Below are 21,423 nucleotides of genomic sequence, written 5' to 3'. Positions count from 1 at the left end.
GGGGGGGAAGGGGTGTGTAGGACGAGGGAGTAGGACTCACAGATGACTCAGTATGGTGGTCACACATAACCATTTGTGCATGTCTTTTATGAGGTGCTAGATGATGGGAATACAAAGAGGCTAAGTTCATCAACAGAATGGTCAGGAAGACAGAGTGGGTGTCCACAATGAGAAACCTCATCTAAGCAGTCAGGACTGAGTGAGGCCATGAGCTCTCAGGAGTTCAGAGAAAGAAACAGTCCCTGAAGTGTGGAGTCATGGGAACTTCAGGGAAAAGACAGGACATATGCTGAAGCCTGAATAGTGGGCAGCATTTGCTAAGAAAGGGAAGAGAAGTTAGAAGGATGGGGTGAGGGGGAGAGAAGCAATAGCACTGGGTAGAGAAACCCAGGAGTGTTTGTGGCACAAGGAGCAAGGCTATGTGGTTGGAGCAGAGAGTTTGTGTAAGAACACGGTGGGGGGGGGTGGCGGGGGAGAAGGCAGAGAGCCACCTTTCATTAGCCTCAGAAAGATTTAGAGGCCAACTTAAAGAGTTTCGTAATTTAACCTGGGCAATGTCAAGCCACTGACATTTTCCAGTGAGAATAACTAGCAAAAGTGTATTTGGGGACGTTTCGTTTGTGAAAGATGTGGGGAATATATCCAAGGAGGGAAGAGGGTACTAGTATGATGAGTAGTTGGGGGACTTCTAGTTAAAAGGGAGTGAAAATAGAAACTGATCATGGCAAGAGTACAGAAAAGAGGCAAAGGAGTTACCAAGAAGCCTAAAGGGCTGGGGGAAATACAGAGTTTTACCCAAGGCTCAAACCTGGGAGGCCGTGCGAGGAGTCGTGTTGTACAGACGTGTGCACAAGTCCAGAGAGGACTGGTCTGGAGACGACTCATAGTTTAGCGTCAGAGACGCGGAGCCTGATGGGGCAGCCAAGCAAACACACCCAGAAGGTGGTGAGAAGGGGGGACTTGATGTTCAGCTGGAAAATAGACTGAACCATTCCCAGTTGAAAAAAATCCACACATCTCAGCCATTGTTTGAAGTTTTTCATTAATTAATTAATTAATTCAGAAAGTGAAGTATTTTCAAAAGCTCATTTGAGAACTTACACTGTCTCGATAGAGCTGAATTCTCGATTGCTCTTTTGTTTTCACTGCAGAACAGTTCAACTTGTGGGAGAAGGAACGTAGGGAGGACAGTGGGAAGGTTTTCTCACTATTCCAGATGCAGGAACTGTGGGCGTGGGGCCACCTGTACGTGATAGCCGCAGTGGCAGCAATTCCTGCTTTATGCATCCTTCCATCAGCTGCGGCACCCAGCACAGTCAGTGTTCTGCACACTGTAAATACTCCGGGTTGGTTCATTTGCATTTTCATCCCGGTTACCAAAGATAAAAGAGTGGACATAAGAAAAGCTAACAAGCTTACAGCCAATTTTATAATGACAGACTCTACATAAACAAATGCAAATCAGATGTCAAATTTGAATTGCAAAAATATTGTAAGCAAGGTCCAAGAAGTAATAACGGCAGCTTTAGATCTTTACTGAAATGGGAAAATCCATGAACAGTCCCACAGGGGCGCCTGGCTGGAAGTCCGTGGAGCATTCGACTCTTGATGTTGGGGTTGTGAGTTTGAGCCCCACGTTGGATGTAGGGATTAGTTAAAAACAAAAAAACAATCCCACATCCCTTAGAGTCTCAGAGACATTCAAAAGTCACAGCACCTTGAAGAGTAGAGTCAGCAGCTAAAGTGATTAGAGGGAAGAGCCACCTTGGGTCAGCCCCAGGCTCAGGCTGGCTAACGCAGACTGGTGTTCTTTTTTCATCTTTGATAGGAACTAGCAAGAACCTCAGTTATTTGGAGGTGGGGGTGAGTTGTAGGATGGGAGGACCGAGACCTCTCAGAAATAAACCCACCCAACTATAATAAAGGAGAGGAGGACTATGCACAGAGAGTCATCATTCCTCTTCAACTGACAGTTACATAAGTAAGAAAAAGGAGCATCAGTTGACTTGATCATAAAGGAGAAACAACAAGGCTCTTGCTCCTCCTTCCAAACTACTTAAGAAATAACACCCTTCATTTTATCCCGTTCTTTCTCTGGTCTTTCAGCCGCTCGACTGATCCAGAACATGGATGCTACTGCTGAGCCTTGTACAGACTTTTTTAAATATGCCTGTGGAGGCTGGTTGAAACGCAACGTCATTCCTGAGACCAGCTCCCGTTACAGTAACTTTGACATTTTAAGAGATGAACTAGAAGTCGTTTTGAAAGGTTAGTGGAGTTTGTGTCTATGCATCAAAGATTTCTCTCTTAATATATCCATTTTTAAAAGATACAACTCTTAGCCATTACGGAGAATGTCACAGAAGATTAAAGGCGATAATCCCTCCAAGTTTTGCGGCTCACCACTAAGTCACTCTGAGGGCGGTAGCACTGAAATGCATATGTTGGCATCTCAGCATTCCTGCTTCCATGTGTGGGTACACGTACGATAAAGCTCTGTCGTCCCTAGAGGTGGCATCTTTATGTCATTTCACATAGTAAGAAATTAACTGATTGCCACTAAGCACCACCTCCATTGTTTTTCCCTCTGGCGCTGGACTGAAGCCAAGATTGACTTCATTACTGTGTTGAAGATGTTACTGACATTTGCATCCCAGAGTAGGTATATTTATTGTAACCCAGCTAAGACACTCTCCCCGGGAAGTTGAGGAAGTCTTGTCTAGTCTTCTGCTATCCTCCGTCTTCTGTTCCCCTCATCTAGAAGTTACTTTGTAGAAACACAATTTTTGCTATTTTCAGACATCCAAACAAGTAGAATAAGTCAGTCAAGTTATTGGAGCCTGAACAGTACAATCACACAAGGTAATCATTTCCAGCCGTCAAGAAGACTATCATATTAAATTCCATATTCCTCTGCATTATTATTTCTTTTTAATCTCAATTTCAAAAAAAGTAACTTATGTATGGCGGAGCAGTACACATCACTGTTCACAAAAAAGATAATCTCGGCAGAAAGACTTTCATCTACCTCGGCTAACGACATCAGCTCCCAGTTCTGCACTAGGAATAATGATCTTGCAAGGGGTTTAGCTTTTCCTATAGGGTTTAGAATGGGGAGGGAGTGAACATACATACACAAAACCAAGCCTTTTCCCTGAACCTGCATTGCAAATGTTAATTACAGCTGCAAATGAGCAGTTATATTGATGTGTTTTATTAAATGCTCTATTTCAGATGTTCTTCAGGAACCCAAAACTGAAGATATAGTAGCAGTGCAGAAAGCAAAAACATTGTACAGATCTTGTATAAATGAAAGTAAGTGCTCTCCATTTTATTTCATTAACAGTGTGCCACAATATGCAAAGGCTTCGTAATGAATTTCTTTTCATTGTTTCCAAAAGCTGCCATTGATAGTAGAGATGGAAAACCTCTTCTCAGTCTGTTACCAGATATATACGATTGGCCAGTAGCAACAGAAAACTGGGAGCAAACATATGGTAAAAAAATATGTTTTTTTAAAATGTTTTACTTTTTAAAAAAAATAATTTCCACATAAAATCTGTGTTATTATCATATCATATTAATGCACTAAAGCTTCTAAAAGTATACTTCACCTTTCGTTGCTTTAGGTATTTCTTGGACAGCTGAGAAATCTATTGCACAACTGAATTCTAAATATGGGAAAAAAGTCATTCTTAATTTTTTTGTTGGCACTGACGATAAGAACTCTATGAACCATATAATTCATGTAAGTTTGTGTGGCCGACAGCCAAAGTTATCTTTAAATTGTAAGAAAACGTCTACACACGTTGTTATTGATATTTAGAAATAATGCATATTCTCATTTGAATTGCATGAGCAGGATAGTAATAAATTCGTGCTCTGTCCCCGATACCTGGATTCCCAATTTTGAAAGTATTTTCTTAATGCGGTGTTTTAGACATTCATCTCTCCCTTCTGCTACCGTAGGTATACATACCAAGAAATGAAAGGGCCTCTTATTTAGAAAAAGCACCGGATTTCTTTGTGTGTTTATGAAAGGAGCATGGTTTGGTTTACATAGGTATTGCAAATCTAGAAACCAAAAATTTCTAATTGCTCCCAAAAAGAACATGGAAAGGGTTTTTGAATACAATTTTGGTGGTTACTAAAGAATATCTGAACTCTTTTTTCAATGAAAGTAAATAAAGTATTTTTTTTTAAATGGATTTGTTAGATTTTTTTCTCATGTAAGCTATTCATTTAGGTTGACTTAAGGTGCCACCAGGATGAGATTAATACTTAATGAGTTATGTTTGGAACGGACTAAAACACTTACAGAGCTTCTATTTGGTCTCCTGTAAAAGAAAGTACCCCAAAATTTGCAAGTCACAGATTCATATTTATGTCACTATTGCATAGATCTTTATGGCCATTTTTATCAAAATCATGAAAGGGTTTGAACCCAGCTCTCTTCTACAGTGGACCCCTTTCTCTTTCCAGAATTCACTCATCTGGCTCTTAAGTGCCAGCATGCCTCATGATCACAATGAAGAGATTTCCTAGGGGGAGTTTGGAGGTTGGAAAAGGGGCTGAGCCCTACCTGTGGTGACACCTTCTGGCTCTTTCCATACCAATCCTCTGGGTTCTGTTTCTTCCGTATAGTCCTGGGCTCTTTACAGCAGCTGGCTTTCTCACTCTAACCCGTCCACGCTCTCGTTTGCCCCGTACCCATCTAATCATGCAGTTCGTAGGAAGCAATCTCACAGAGCTGCGAGTGCGTCCAGGTGGCTCTCACTGGAAGACAGTGGACCAGACACACCAGAGCAGAGCCTCGTTTCCTCTTTCACACACCCAGCTGCCAGGATCCGAGCAGAGCAGGAGAGAACCAAGGAGGAGCCTCCTCTAGCCCCCTAGGGTAGGGAATGTCAAGAATAAAATCTCCGGCAAGATTTCCCCTAGCCAAACAGTTCTAGTTACCATAGGGGTTTCCACTTTTCTGTTTTTTCTATCTCCATAAAGGGTGAGCGTAGAAGAGAATGTCCCCCAGGAGACCATATTAGGATCTCAGGAAGCCAAACTGTAATTTAGAAACTTCCAAGTCCTAGATTCTAACATGTTTTTGTCCACCTGCCTCTTCCGTTTTGCATTAAAAAGTCCTTCCCGGTGTATTTTCATTCAAGTGTTCTTTGGTTTTTCTCTAATACCTGCAGCATAATCTTCCAGATTACCTAACTACCATCAGTGTAATACTTCCAAATGGTGTGGAAACCATTGCCTAATTTGTATTCACTCATTGTCTGATTGTTACCCTTATAAACAGCAAGAACACTAGGACCTTGTTCGTACGTAGATGGACATGCTGAGATGTTGTCCACCTGTCCCAGATCAACTGAATGGTTTATTTTCTTCTTTCTATATCTTTTATAGATTGACCAGCCTCGACTTGGCCTCCCTTCCAGAGACTACTATGACTGCACTGGAGTATATGAAGAGGTAAACGACCAAACAGGAACATAAAACTGCAGAAACAATTGGTGTAAACTTATAAATAATGAAAAAGACTTAAGGCCAGATTTAAACTTAACCCTCTGTATTCTTCACTCAGAGCAGATACTTACTATTACACATGACAGTGAGCTTCCTTTGAATGAATATTCTCAGTGCAATGAATGAAAGTCTTTGAGAAATAAGGAAACTTGAAATTCCTGATGTGTGTCTCGATTCTTACTCGTGAAGTCAGATGACCCATTTTGAAAAGTGAATTTTAAGTGTTTCATTTCCTCTATAAATTGAGTCATTTAGAAACTGAACAGATGAATCATGGTCTAGGGCGATGCCAACAAGGATCCGGGAGTGGTCCGCGGTGAGGCTTCCTACTCCGCACAGTACCCTTTCAGAGCTTTGGCATGGGACTTTTAGGGAACTACCTAGGTAGGAGCTTCGGGTTCAGACCAACCTTTGCGGCCACCTTCTGACTCTAACACGGGTCTGTGAGCCCAGGGGCATCCTAGCCACAGAACTGCTGGACGTCCTGGGGTGTTCCGTAATGTGTCAGAGCCTTCCTGCGCTAACACTGTGTCCGTGTGCCTGTGCTGAGTGATGTAACAAACAACACAGGATGAACTCAGCCATGTGATGGATTATCAGATGCTTGTGAAAGATGCTAGTTCTATAAATGTTTTCCTCGTGATTGTTTCGTAACTCAGAAGTAAGTTAAGTTTCCTTCTGATGATCCTGATGGGTTACAATGTACTGGTGTGGCTGAACTTACCGCTTCACCAAAATGATTAGCTAGGTATGTTTATGCCAAAATTTATTTTGCCTAATTATTAAGTTCAAATGACATGGACTAAATTCACTGTAAAGTATCTTTTTGAGTGGCTACCCAACATTGAAATGAAGGAAAAGATAGATTGTAAAAGACCCCAATTAGTAGCACAGACAGTCAAACGGAGGTGGGGTATTTGAGTTCATGATAATCTAGTTACTGTGTGGGTTGCAGCTATTATAGGCTTTTCAAGCTACTTCCTATTGCAGAGTTGAGGGTGATTGAGGCATTTTTGACTCATTATATTACATTGTCATCATCAACTGGAATGTTTTTCATGTTTAAGATTGTGCCCTAAAAGCATCAGATTTTTCCAATCCTAAAAATATGTGGTTTTTTGTACTTTAACATCTCTGATATCAAGGACGACCTGGCAGGCAGTGCATACATTTAATGTGATAAAGTTTATTTCCCCCCCCCAAAAAAGCTGTGTTAAGATGAGGGTGTCTTCGTGCATTTTATATTCAGCTCTGTCTCATCATCTAGAACAGGTCGCACACTGGCCGTCATAGGTTCGAGTCTACATAGAGGCATTTTTGTTTAACCTGCGGTTTTGTTGTGTTTTTAAATTCTGGATTAGTAGCCAATTTTTTTTTAATTGTAGATTTTACTTGAGAATCCAGATTCCTTGATAAATGAGGATTAGAAGCCGTCGGCCTGCATTCCCCTGTGGTAGCAGTTGGACGCTGCTGATTGTTTGCTTAACTTATGTTGGCTTCCTGGTCCCTGTATGCCCTTGAGTTTGTAAGTTAGTCGGGTCCTGGCTAAGCTACAGTAACAGAGAGACCTAAAAATAGCGACGCTCCACCAGAGAGAAACTTATTTCTACCTCCCGTGAAAGTACAGGAGGAGGCAGGCAGCCCAGGCGAGGAAGGAAGCTCTTTGACCACTTTACTGCTCGAACATCCACCTCTTCTCGTGTTTGATATTAGTCTAGTTGGGTAGAGTTGGTTCACCAATGCTCTGTTCACTATTCACGCCAAAGGAAAAAGCGGAGATTTCTCTCTACGTAAGGGATGCAGAATTTGCATACGTTCCATTGCTTAGCACATTGTCAGGTGGCTACAACTAAAGATCAAGGGGACTGGGAAATGCAGCCTTCAGCTGGGTGGCCGTGTATGTGCCTCTTTAAAATTTCGCTGAGGGGGAGGAAAGGAAGAAGGGGATCTTGGACACCAAAGGCGGTTAGCAGTCCTGCCACAGTTTGCATCTGCTGGTCTGGGAAATACTATATTTATAGTCAAACAACACATTGGTGATCAAATCTGGAATGAGTAATATATTTACAAAGTTCACGGGAGAGAAATCTGAGGTTCTGAGGTTTGCCCTAGGACACTCAGAGAAGCAATAGTAGAACCAGAGCCAGAACTTTCGTCCCTATCTATCGCTCCTTCCATTACATCATCCCAACTTCGTAAGAAGAGTACTTTAAACTAGTGGGGTTCTTTACATGAGCAAGTGATAGAGAAAACCCAGCAGCACTGGCATGTACAGCCTGGAAGTCCTCAGTTCAAGTTAGGTGCCCTTCGGGGGTCTGGATTAGGCTCACAAACACACAGCATGCTTGCTGCCTCACCCCACTTCCAGAAATAGGGCTATTGGTCACTGTGCCCTTTCCTGCTGACCTCAGTCCCTGGAATACTTCTCAGCTCAGTGCTCCAGCTCCAGGCAACCAGCTGAAGGGACTTGGCATAGGGGATAAATTCTAACAGTCCTCCTGGAAATAGTTAATTACTACACTATTTCTGGACCCTTCCCCTCTTTTAAAATCTGTTATTTGGGGAGAGGAAAGTGGCAGGGGGAAGAGGGAGACTATGTGTGGCCACGGAAGAAATTCCAGTTTTTTCTTATTGCCCCCGTGATATTTGCTCCTCTCTCCCAGTCACTTTCACCTGTAATCCCTCACTTAGTTTCTGTTCTGCATCCCTAACCAGCTATCAGGTAAAAAGTTAATTCTAGTTTCCCACTTCCTCGCTATCTCTGAAAAAGGTTAACCCCCTTCAATACTTTTTCCTCACTGTTGTATTGCTTCATGAAAAAAAAAAAATGGCGAAAAGGATAGGCTAACAAAATGACAACTAGTGGAAAAGTCAGAAAGCTGGAAGACGTCTTAATATCAGTGTATCACTGGTCTGCATTGATGTTCTCCCTTACAGGCTTTTATATGTGCTGTTCCCTTTGTCTGGAACATTCCACACCAGCTACCACCTGCCCAGCCCCCTTCCTTTCTCCTCACCTTTTAAATTGACATTTAAATTATATTTCCTCATGAAGGCCTTCCCTGGAACTTTTAACTAGATGAAGATACCTTTATGTTCCCATATTGCATGGGTTTCTGGATACTTTTTATTTAAGGTCATTTTTTCTCCCTTAGGAAACTGTAAAATTAGTGGGAACAGTGGCAGGTTTCAGTTATTCTTTGCTTGATTTCTGGTATCCAGGTGGGATTCTGACCCTTATGAATTATCAAATGAATACTAAATGAATTAGGAGATGAATAGTTGAAAGGGAAGATGGCAGGGAAGAGAGGAAAGAAAAGGAAGGCGGAAGCACCCAATCTCTTTGAGGTCCCTCCTAGTTCCTCACCTTGATTTTGGGGTAAGGATGAGCTCTAGACCACCAGTAGCTGATGGGCTGTATTTCCTACGTATCTCCCACACATCTTACAAACCGCGTATCCCTTTTCTTCATTTTAATCTCCAGTTCTTTCTCTGCTACATTCAGTTTGCCTGAGATGTATTCACACGTTCAGTGGGTTCTGTACTTTTGCACTCCACATTATTTTATTGGAAATAACCAAGAGAAGTTTTGAGGAATAACGTGAGGTCACCAACTTTTCACCAAGAAAGGCGTTCCATCTTTGACTACAGAAGCCCGGCTTCTTTGCCTGTCACTCTAGCTAGTGATTTTCAAACTCTACTGTGGAGTCTGGTTCTGCAGATATTTTAGGGGCTGGGACGAGGGAGGGTCACACCCCCTCTGATCAAAAGGACCCTAATCATAGATCTTGATCAAATCATTGCCTAAGCCCGTTTCCCCAGGTCCTCCTTGACCCCTCTTTCAGGTATATCCAGCTCATTCAGGGAGTCTGCCTCCATAACCCTAAGCCAAACTTCTTCTTTTTTTTTTTTAAAAGATTTTATTTATTTATTCGACAGAGATAGGACAGCCAGCGAGAGAGGGAACACAAGCAGGGGGAGTGGGAGAGGAAGAAGCAGGCTCACAGCGGAGGAGCCTGATGTGGGGCTCGATCCCACAACGCCGGGATCACGCCCTGAGCCGAAGGCAGACGCCTAACCGCTGTGCCACCCAGGCGCCCCCTAAGCCAAACTTCTTATGAACAATGGAAACAGTACACTTACTAAGAAAGCCCATTCTGCTTCCTGGAAGCGTGGGTTTTGTTTGTTTGTTTGTTTGTTGTGTTTTGGATTTTGGTGTTGGTTTTTTGTTTGTTTTTGTTTTTTTGCTTTTGATACCCTCCGAATGGAATTTTTGTGTTGTCATCATTGTATGGCATTCAAAACAGTAGAGTGCCTTGTGTTGTTCCACCACTAAGTAATGAAAATAGATGACGCATTTTTTTTTCAAGAACTACTTCTCACCTTCTTCCTCAAAGACAAAACCTATTTTTCGCTTGTCGAAAGACCTTCCTGCCTTTCAAAATTATTATGTGCTTTTATTCGGGCAGTTTTAAGTTTATTTTTTGAGAAATGCATATTGTATTTCTCTGGTTATTGTTCTAAACTTAAACACCTCTGTTCCTTTTTGTTTTCTGTACTTTCCCTCTCTCTTAAAGAGGAAACATGCACTAAGGCAGTAGAAGCCAGTGATATATATTCTTACATTTTTTACATGACAGGATCGTATGTTTTCTTTCTTTCTTTCTTTTTTTTTTTTTTTAAGATTTGTTTGTTTACTTGAGAGAGAGTATGAAAGAGAGAGCGGGGGGGGGGAGCAGAAGGAGAGAGAAACTCAAACAGACTCACACTGAGCACAGAGCCTGACATGGGGCTCGATCTCATGACCCTGAGATCATGACCTGAGCTGAAACCAAGAGTCAGATGCTTAACGGACTGTGCCACCCAGGTGCCCCAGGATCATATATTTTCTTAATAATTAAGGTTACTCATGCATAGACCTGAACAGCTAAATGGGACATTAGAGGATTTGGTCCAAACCCTTATCTTACAAATGAGGAAATAGAGACCCAAAGAAGTAAAATGACTTGCTTAAACTCAGAGATTAAATGGTCCATGTGTCAGTTAAGAGCATTAATTGTAAGCAGTAGAAACCCACTCTGATTAACTTGAATGACACACTACTACGTCAAAGGACAGAAGTAGTGAGCTTTGAAACAATTCTATCCCTTCCAAGGGTATAAATTTCATGCAAGGAAAACAATAGGAAAGATACACAGTACCCATAAAAATAATCATCCCATCCATGGAATTTTTCAATGGAACCAGCCTTATGTGAGAAAGCTCTTGTATATGGATTGATTCACTGAAAGGAATGATGGCCTAAATTTTCTTAAGCAATCACTCACTTTCAGAAGAGTCTGTGAACTCTCTGTTTGGGGATAAATTGGAATTGTTTTCAAAGCTTCCCTTTCTTAGCCTCTTTTGATTATCAAGGCTAATTGTTACCTTGTCCTCTTTTGTAAAGAAATCCGTAGGTTAGTAACCTTAAATGTTTGAGCATAACTGGGCTATAGATATGTTTATGCTGTTCGTCTGAGAAGGTAGAATCAGCCAGAGTAGCAGGTTCCAAACCTAAGACCCCTTCGCGTATGTCACGGCAGGGCTCTGTGGAACCACCCCTTCGCATGTACATACTTCAGGACAAACCATTTATTGTACTTGCTTGTACATCAACAGGATGTTTATTTAAACAGACCATTTTAGGGCTAAAAGAAAGGTGAGGGGACCACTGGTCTAGCAAATGAGAGCCGGAGGAGGTGGGGCAGGAATTGGAAATGAGAACTACAGGAGAGAGTGAGCGCTATGAAGCGTGGCAGGGAAGAAAGAGTTCAGAGTCATGAAGAAATTGAATCCTCTTAGAAAAACTGGGGGTTTATAAAAAATGGAGGTGTTTGAGGGTTAAGGATAGAGGACTTGGAACATGGCCAGGATGGTTGGAAGCCAGAAAGAGATGATCCAGGGTCTGTGTGTCTGAATAAGAGAAAATGCAGAGCAGGAGAGAAGGAAGGAGCACAGGCTGAGGTCTGCAGTCCTTTAGATGAGCCAGGGACAAGCTGGAACCCAGTTAAACCTAGAGAGGATTTTGTTTGCCCACTTATCCAAAATACAAGCTGGGAGAAACGGTTCCAGACTTGGGCTGAGACTCAAAGTCTGATGACACAGGAAGTGAGGGAAACTTAACTTAGTATACTTAAAATTTAACTTCATTTTTTAATCAGTAGATATTTATTGAACTTCTGCTATGGGACAAATACTTCTCTAGGCAGTGGAAATACCAAGGAAACAAGGCAGAAAAGGTCCTTGTTCACCTGGAACTCATGTTCTAATGGGAGGAGATAGAAAACAAAGAAACAAGTAAATAGGGAAATAAGACGAATGCAGACAGTAGTGTTATACAGGAAACAAAACAAAGTGATATGATACAAGGTGAGTGACTAGGGATAGTGGTGGGTGGATAATTTAGATGTAATTTGATTTGGTTTTTAAAAAGATCACTCTGGCTGCTGCTTGGCTGACTTGATAAAACAGATCCTACGAGGGAAACTACTGACCTCATTTTGTCCCCTCTCTGCCCCAGGTGACTAACAGTCAGGAGGTTTTACCCGGCCCAGGTATCTGTATTTAACAAAACATAAAGGAGCTTTTAAACTTGAGACTTAGTGAATATGACAAGACTCATCTTGGCTATATGGTGTTGACAAGAGCATTTTTTGAGATGGATTGAATCTGGTTTATAAAAAGAACTACATGCATCTTTCCCAAACATGTGCAATAAGCCTTAGAAGTTACACAATAAGGTTCTCCTCATTAATAATCTGATGAAAGCTCCAAAGAGTCCCCACGCTGGGCCACAGTGGATCCTCTTGTTCCTGTGTTTCTCCTGCTCAGATCAGGGGCTCCTTCTGCGTTCTGGTCCCCAGGAATGGCTGTGTGATGCTGTATTTCGGCAGTCCCTCTTTGGGGAGCAAGTCTCTACGTACTGGCAGCTGCATGCTCCCTGACAATGATGTTTAAAACTGGGGGGGAAAAACAGACTTTTTTTTTTATTTTAAAGATTTTATTTTTTTATTTGACAGAGAGGGAGACAGCCGGCGAGAGAGGGAACACAAGCAGGGGGAGTGGGAGAGGAAGAAGCAGGCTCCCAGCGGGGCAGGGAGCCCAATATGGGGCTCGATCTCAGGACCCTGGGATCACGCCCTGAGCCGAAGGCAGACGCTTAACGACTAAGCCACCCAGGCGCCCAATAACAGACCTTTTTGATGGGAAACCTATCTTCTGCTTGGTGTCCCCTGTGTGTTCCTTCAGGAAACTTTCTGTGCGACATTATTAAAAATCCCTGGGCATCAGTGGCTAAGAATAGCACAGTTCTGTGACTTCTCAGTCACTTCATGCTCCACAGGCCTTACCTAGAAAGGGAATGCAGGAAATTGGTAAGAGCTGGGTGTCCCGGAACAGAATCTTTGGAAGTGAAACTCCTGACCTTTAGGGGGTTGCCATACCCAAATGTCAGCCAATCTAACTGGAAAGCTATCTGTTCATCTCTGGGTCTTGCTGTTATTCATAAACAAAGATACTAAGGTTTAAAGGACAATAGTCAAATGTCATTGCTATCTTTCTCTTGGGCAACCAACAAATACCAGCTTTTTTTCCAAGCAGGAGAAGCCCAATTTCTGAACAGAGCTAATTTATAAATACCATTGCTTGGTCCTGCAAAATGAAGATAGTTCTATTTAGAGTGACAATTCATGGTCTTGGGTGTTAGTAAATATCATCTCATTGATGGCGTGTAATTTAAACCTCACAAAACTGCTACTACAGATTTTACCATAAAACCACGTAAACCAATGATCATCTTTGAACCTGCTTTCATAGGAGTTGGGATTTACAATGTTTTGTTTTTAAAAGAAGGGCTACATAGGTATTTAGGTGGGTTCTTTTTCACATAAAGGATTCACCATATGAAGGCTTCAACAAAGGCTACCTTTGGACTATCAAGATAGTTGGCTCTGTCCCTTGTCCTAGTAACTAATTGCTCTCTCCGTGACAAAATAGAAAAATCGAATTTCAATTTTAAAAATATCCTAGCCAACCTACTATTTAAATGTTAAAATATATGTTGATTACTTTCTCCCCAAATCACGACAATTACTATCATTTGGCATATTTCATATCTACAAAGTATCTCAAGGAAGAAAATTAAAACCTGAGGGTAGAGAATCATATCTTGTAAGAAGGATATAACAGCAGGAGTAAGCCTGGGTTCTGACAGCTACTACATAAATTTGGAAGCCAGGAAAGATAATCAAGATATTCAGACCCATGTTTTAATAAGTCGCATTGGAATAGTTGCCAGGTAATGGAGCTCATTAGAGGAAGCAGTGTATTCCGTGTAGCTGTATTAAAGATTCTAGCATCCCAGAAGCTGCTGATATCCTGTGCTTCCAGTTTTCTCAGAAACTTTACCTGCTCAGCAGACTAGAAGCACCATCCAAAGTTCTTGAGCTTGCCTTTTGCCAAGTTCTGTAGTCTTTAAATGTATCTGTAAAGGTAAAGATACTGGAGTAGAACCAGTTTGCAGAGTCGAGGAAGTGCAGGAGAGCATTCTCGTTATTGCTTTCTTACCTCATTAACAAAAAAGCATCCCACAGAATAAAAAACAAAAATCTCAGCGGACCAATATTGAAAAATGCAAATTACCGTTTCCTTCATAGTAGTAATTCCCTACTGAATGCAGATGAATTCCTATTATTTGAAATATAGTTAATTCAAAACACTGCATGCTTGTAGTTTGGAATAGTTGGTCCCATGAGATACGAACTCAGACATACTTGTTTACTTCCAAGTGAAACAAGAATGATGATTCCCTTCTAATAGGAAGAGAATGGTCTTGGTGAGAGTATACATAAAAACATCCTTTTATCCCTATCACCTTAGTGATTAGCTTTTTAATACAGGCTCAAGGCTCAAAATAGTTTGTTCAATTGAGTTGCAGATCCGTGGATAGAGATGCTGGCTGGGAACAGCAGCATTACAGGGTGTCTGTGAAAAGGGAAACCCTCTCCCCGGGGGAACTGTTTACCTAGCATTTACTGAAGGTCATGGAATGCCAGTATCTAAACCTTACCTTAAGCTGTCCTCTTGATTTTCAAACTGATAATGCCTGCACATCTTGCTTGTTAAAATATTTATTTCCCTATAAGTTTTATGTTTGAGCCTCTTGATGAATTGCTGTAAACTCAGCTGTTCCTTTCGTACTCACAGTGAATATAAGTGGACCCCTTTCACTGATAATCAATGAGTAAGGGGTATAAAACCCTCTTGAAACTACAGTGTTAAGCGCTGTCTAACCTTCCTTTGTATTTGCCTCGGGAATGAGTATTAGAGGCATAGAAGTGCCCATTAATCCCGCCCTTGTGTGACATGACTTCCCCAGTCGTGGTTGTCTGTCATTACGCTGGTGCTGGGAACTTGAATTTTGAGTAAATTATAACAAGGTGAGATCATAATTTATTTTAATTGCTGATGGATAATAATGGCTAAATAGCGATGGTTGAAATTTATGGAAGTGATATTCAATTTCCTAGTGTTTGATGCCACTCTTTTGAATTTGAATAAGGCACTTATATATTCTGTAAAAGGTTGGTAATATAACTAGTTTATGGCTTCCCTCACAAAGTTAAAATGCACGGAAGATAAAACGGAAAGAATTTAGGTCCTTAGAAAAGAGCTGATATCCAAATCTAGAAATTTTACATTAACATGTTAATGTGAGCCAGCTGTAGAATTAACAAAAACTCCCAGGTTTGTGGACCTCATGAGAACACAGTCTCATTTACAAAAAACAACAAGAAAAAAACCCCACAACAACTCCAAAACACAAAAAAACCAAAAACAACTGCTTGGCCAGAAGAAATATAAAGATGTTCTGATACTATTCTGTGAGTTTGTGGTTATCTCTTCATGAACAGTTTAAAAAGATGTATAAAATATACATAAGCAGTGAAAACTCGAGAAATGGAATTCGGGAAAGGAATCTATTATTATTTAAGAAAAAATACTATTGCTTATCAAAGGTTTTTGCAACTGTATTCTTAGTAAGACAATTTAAAATAACGATTTAAAATTGAAAATTACAGAATTCCCAAACCAAGTGGTGATAAATTACTTAGTACTTTCAAGGTAATACTTTTTTGTTCTGCTCTAACCCAAACACATGATGACTTTCTAAGAAGTCGTGCAGGTCGTTTCTTTTAGGATTTAGAAGACGACTTCTATTTTATTGTGCTTTAAGTTTTACCAAAAATTAATAAATAAATTTTAAGTTAAATTACCGTGATAAATATTTAGAGTGTTCTCCAGCAATTCATTGCTCTTTATTTCCCGCAGGCTTGTACGGCATATGTGGATTTTATGATCTCTGTGGCCAGACTGATTCGTAAGGAGAGAGGACTGCCCATCGATGAAAACCAGCTTTCTTTGGAAATGAAGATAGTCATGGCACTGGAAAAAGAAATTGCCAATGTAAAACACATTTTCTCTAATACACTGAATAATGTTACCACTCTTTTTTTTTTTTAAAGATTTTATTTATTTGAGAGAGTGAGCGAGTGAGAGCGTGCACAAGCTTGGCAGGGGGCGGGGGATGGAGAGGCAGGGAGAAGCAAACTCCCTGCTGAGCCAGGAACCCCAGATATGAGACACGTGGGGCTGGATCTCCGGGCCCTGGGATCATGACCCGAGCAGAAGGCAGTTGCTCAACCGACTGAACCACCCAGGCGCCTCAATGTTACCACTCTTTTCTTTTTTTCTCCTATCATATTGTAAAGTAAAAGGTGCAACTTTTTAAACAACTGGTAAAAATGCATAGCTCAGGAATGAATCATTGACTTTAAGAGGACCTTTGAAACTGTAGAATTTTGTAGTAAACTGGGTTCCCGACATCCAGGAGACATTACTAAGTTTGACAAATATTAAACTAGACACACTTAATTACCTATTATAAGTGGATTATACCAAAAGCCTAACTATTTGCAGTCAAAGACTTGTTGAGATGCCCTTGCGACTCAGGGCTCATGTGGTTGCTAACTATTCAGCAAAGCTGTTTTAGTTTTGATGTGCATGGTTTTACCTTGTTTGATTTTAGAGTTTAAGGTGATCACAGAGATTGAGTATCCCTTTGCTTAATATTAGTCCCTGAACATCGCCATGTGACCTCACAACGTGGCTGAGTTGTGACTGTCAGGCTGGCTCAGAGGATCTGACAGGAAGAGCAAAGCCATGGGGTGTTTTCCTGAGTGTCCTCTAGTTTCAGATGAACCCATGGAGTCTGAATTGGCACTTTCTTGTCTGCTGTTCCTCTGACAGAGTGAGACTACAGTCTCAAGGAGTGAACTCTGCCTCAGCGGCATCAAGGTTACTGATTAAACCCACGGTCAGTTTCAGTCTGGAATCTACAGAGCTCTCTCTGACATTGCAGACGACGGTCTGTGCTCCTGAGTCCTCAGGTGCTGGGCACTGCCATCAGAATCTTGAAGACTAAAGATCTTTGAGGGCAATTTTAGCTTCCCTGGAGCTTACGTGAAACCGACAATCTCCCAGCAGAACCAGACTGTGCTTGGAGCCGCCACTGGATGAATGGCGGTTGGATGGGTGACATGTGGTTCGCTGCTGGAAACAGAAGCGTTAGAGGAGAACACTTTTTTGCCCTGGGTTTCTACCACTCGCACTTTCCCAGACCATGTTCTCCTTTGATTAGCCTTGGCTCTCTGCGAGGCGTATCTTACCTCAAAGTGATTTGTGTCTGTGTTTTTTCTCCTCTCTTAGACTCAGGTTGGGGTGAGGTCTTAGTCTTCTTTGAATCACCTATGTATCTCTGGCATTATCCAGCTCATTATTCCACTCAGATGTTCAATAAATAATTGTTTAACTAGGGAATAAATAAGTGACCTAAAGGGGAAACTGGAGCCATTGTCATCAAGAAATAATTCCCATGTTAAGCTTCTACCTTTGGTCTCTCCTGACTTTAAAATTGCTTTTTCCTATTTCAGCCACCAGTTGGGGAGTTGTTATTGCATTTCTTTTTTGATTCAGGGAAAAATAATTAAATAAGTAAATAAAAGTGGATGCTGTTGAGCAGAGAGTATGCTAAACTGGCTAGGCGGGATAGGAGGACGGTCACAAAACTAGAAGGTGTCAGCACTCTCCTCAGATAACTGAGCTGTGTACTGGGAATTTTTGCTCTTACTTGCTTTAAATTCTTGCAGAAATCATTGTGGCTTTTTTGGTTTTTTGTTTTGTTTTTCTCGTCTGGATTTTAACGGGGCTACTGAATGGTGGCAATGAGGAAGTGGGAGAGAGTATTTGAGAGGTACATTGCAGATGAGTGCATTTGAGAAAGTTACCATATAAAACAATCACAGAGACACCTGAGCTGACCATGAACCCTAGAAGGAAGGAGCCCCTTGGACACTGCCTGTGTGGTTCAGCGATTGCCAAAGTATAAAAAGATTTTTGAAGAATCTTATACTTGACATGGTGCCAAATCTTGGTGATTGTTACTGAATGTACTTAAAATCTCCTAAATTTCACTTTTTTGATATGAATTTATCTTAACCATAAAACAAGTGTACAGAATAGAACTTAAATTATATTGTACCTATTCCATATTTCTTTTTCCCTCATATAGAGTTATGTTTTTCTGATGTATTCTTAGTTCTAAAATAATGATCAAAAATTAAATCCATAGGCTACGACTAAGGCTGAAGATCGAAATGACCCCATGCTTCTTTATAACAAAATGACGTTAGCCCAGATCCAGAATAACTTTTCACTGGAGATCGATGGGAAGGTAAGTAGCAAGTTTCACGTTCTCTGTTATTGTGCCATTTCTAAAATGATAACAATGAAATACAGTTTGTTAAAATTCAGTGATTATTTATTTATTGAAATAAATGGAACTTTAAATTGAATTTAGATGACACCAACCATTTGACTTCATGACAAGAACGGAAAAAAAAACAGACCTCTGTGAAATCATTGTATTATATTTAGTTAGAGTGAATTTCAGAGGTAAAATTCCTTTCAAGGCAGCTGTGCAATGATACTAGAAACCGTTGTAGCAAAGGGTTTGGAAAATATTAAAATGGAAAATCCTTCTGAGACACGATTATATAGCCATTGGACTTGGACAGTCAAATAATCAAATCACTAGATTTCTTTTTAACTCCTAAAAAGGATAATTTATTTATAAAACTTGCTATATTCTCATCAAGGCCATCTATTGAGATGTTCAGAGCAATGGTGGAGAAAGAGAAAGAAATAAGAAGAAAAATCTGTCTCATAAATTCCATTATAAATAGTAGTAATTCAGTAGCGAGGATGTAGTCATCTCTTTTGGGGACTATGTACGTATCCTTGTGGATTAGTTGATGCACACGGTTGGGAAATGAAGCAAGATCCATGGGAAAATCTACAAACTATCACATTCAGTGATAGAATTCTCTTTGGCTCTAATTACAGTTAAAAAAAAAAAAAGGACTGTGTAAAGGCGTGACATATCGTTAGGGATTTGTCACATAGAACTGTTTAATGTGATAAGGGCTTCATAAATCCATTTTGAAGCAATGGTCCAAACCACCAAAGAAAATCAAGAAAAGCATATAGCACTTAATATTTAATAAGTGATCAGTATATTTATATACTTACAAATATATAAACTTTTCGAACACTGAAATGTGGCATTTCAGCAAGATTTGCCTAATCTCCATGTCTGTGGTTTTTTCCTTATATCTACTGTTGGTTGAATAACCACGATTCCCATTTAGAGAATAAAAGATAAGGTTTCATCTTTTAGCAGCTCCAAGTGTAAAAATTGCTCACCTGTAGACCCAATATTGATAGTTTCAAATGTGTCGTTTGGCTCCATTGGACCATTTGCGTCGTATCTCTAACATTACTGTACCTGTCCTATGACAATAGTATGCTTTCGTTTATAGCAGGGTCTCCACTGAGATGTATTACGGTGTTTGAATGGATTGTTATAGCCACTTTTAAAAGATAAACACTTTATACCCATTTAAACTTTTGCATAAACCAAGGAAGCTTATTTTTTTTTTTAAAGAGATTTTATTTATTTATTTAACAGAGATAGAGACAGCCAGCGAGAGAGGGAACACAAGCAGGGGGAGTGGGAGAGGAAGAAGCAGGCTCATAGCAGAGGAGCCTGATGTGGGGCTCGAACCCAGAACGCTGGGATCACGCCCTGAGCCGAAGGCAGACGCTTAACCGCTGTGCCACCCAGGTGCCCCAGGGAAGCTTATTTTTAAAGCTAAATTCCTTTTTTTTTATGTGAGTTAGACCAAGATGGACGACATTGAGCTAAACTTCTAGCTGTATATTCTCTATGCTTAGAAGCTTTGCTTTTGCTCTTAAATGGTTGGTTTAATGCTGCTATTTAAATAATCGTGCTACAGAACTAATTTTTATTCAACAACTGATTGAAACAATGGAGGAAAAATTCCAAACAAATATCAGACTGACCATTGTGATAATTGCATAGTGACGCAACTGACACCCTAACCATGTCTGACTCCATAACCGTAACTGAGTCTTAGAACCAAGAAGAGAAATCCAAAATTACTGAATGTTCTATGCCTGCTTTTTTCTAGCCATTCAGCTGGTCAAATTTCACAAATGAAATCATGTCAACTGTGAATATTAATATTCCAAATGAGGAAGATGTCGTTGTTTATGCTCCAGAATATTTAACCAAACTTAAGCTCATTGTTACCAAATATTCTTCCAGGTAGGTATGTCAGAGTGCCTCTGTCCTCAAAATTTACATTTACTAGCACTCTTTAGAAGCTTTGCAGCCTCATCTTTTCTGTTGCTGGGTGGTGGGTTTTTTTATACAGAGATCTTCAAAATTTAATGTCCTGGCGGTTCATAATGGATCTTGTAAGCAGCCTCAGCCGAACCTACAAGGAGTCCAGAAATGCTTTCCGCAAGGTGAAGAAAAAATCTCTTTTCTTAAGACTTAAAGCGTAAAGAGATGCACGGTTATGAAGGCTTGCCATGTACACTGCTAGAATGTGGTGAACTTTGCCAAGAGTCAACATGCCAGGCGTTGGTTATTTCACCCGTATTTAGGCTGTGTTGCCTCGGAAAGCCAGCTTTCGTGGGCTTTGCCATCCTATGATTGTCTAGTCTGGCACCATGATTGAATTGCTCTGGAAGCAGATGCGTTTGGTTATTGGAGCAGTTCGTGAGAGAAAACTGGCTTGGTTTTTTGTTGTGTTGAAAGTAATTGGCGAGGGTATATATCTCAATTAATTTGACTTGCAGGTGCTTGTAGCACACTAGCCATACAGACAGAAGGACTACCTTGATGCAGACAATCCCTTGAGAGCACACCTGCCTGGGACAACCGTAGGCCTTTTGTTAGGCTGTACCTTCACTATTTAAACAATCATCCTCGTAGTCCTATGGTGAGGGAGGAGAGCAGGAGGGATAGAAGGAGGAGACATTTTGGCAAATGTACTGGTTGGTGTTATGGAAAGGAAATAACTGTTTATTTGAAATTTTTAGCTTTTACCCTTTGAAAGAAAATGTAGACAGATTTTTAAAATTAAAGGATGTAAAAATGGTGTCTCACTCAATTTCCCTTACTTCAGTTAACCCCCTCGTTAGTACTTCAATTTATATAGATACAGTTCTAAGTACTGGAAGTTCAGCTTAAACATTAAAAAACAGGAATGTGTTTTCTCGTATACCAGATTTCTCCCATTACATAAATTGAACATCACTTCATGTTTTTGCTTATGCAGTTGGAACTACTATTTTTTTGTTTGGTTTTGGGGGGGGGGAGCATTTTGCTGTTGTTGTTTTCTAAAGCTGTCTAGAAGGATATTCACC

At 40.6% G+C, this 21,423-nt stretch overlaps 1 protein-coding gene across 1 annotated transcript in view; it reads left to right on the top strand.

Annotated features, from left to right (window-relative positions):
* MME (membrane metalloendopeptidase) overlaps positions 1-21,423 on the top strand; it is a gene marked incomplete at its 5' end in the record, with an annotated part of 95,967 nt that overhangs the window by 30,420 nt on the left and 44,124 nt on the right. The window contains 9 exon segments of the mRNA XM_008706906.2: positions 2,107-2,268; positions 3,235-3,315; positions 3,402-3,497; positions 3,630-3,748; positions 5,410-5,475; positions 15,898-16,032; positions 18,257-18,358; positions 20,178-20,314; positions 20,424-20,517. Of these exon segments, the coding sequence (XP_008705128.1) occupies positions 2,107-2,268; positions 3,235-3,315; positions 3,402-3,497; positions 3,630-3,748; positions 5,410-5,475; positions 15,898-16,032; positions 18,257-18,358; positions 20,178-20,314; positions 20,424-20,517 (992 nt within the window).

The sequence above is a fragment of the Ursus maritimus genome, unplaced genomic scaffold, assembly GCF_017311325.1.
Source record: "Ursus maritimus isolate PB19 unplaced genomic scaffold, ASM1731132v1 scaffold_20, whole genome shotgun sequence".
NCBI classification, from domain to species: Eukaryota; Metazoa; Chordata; class Mammalia; order Carnivora; family Ursidae; genus Ursus; species Ursus maritimus.
This window is presented reverse-complemented; position numbering and strand designations above follow the sequence as displayed.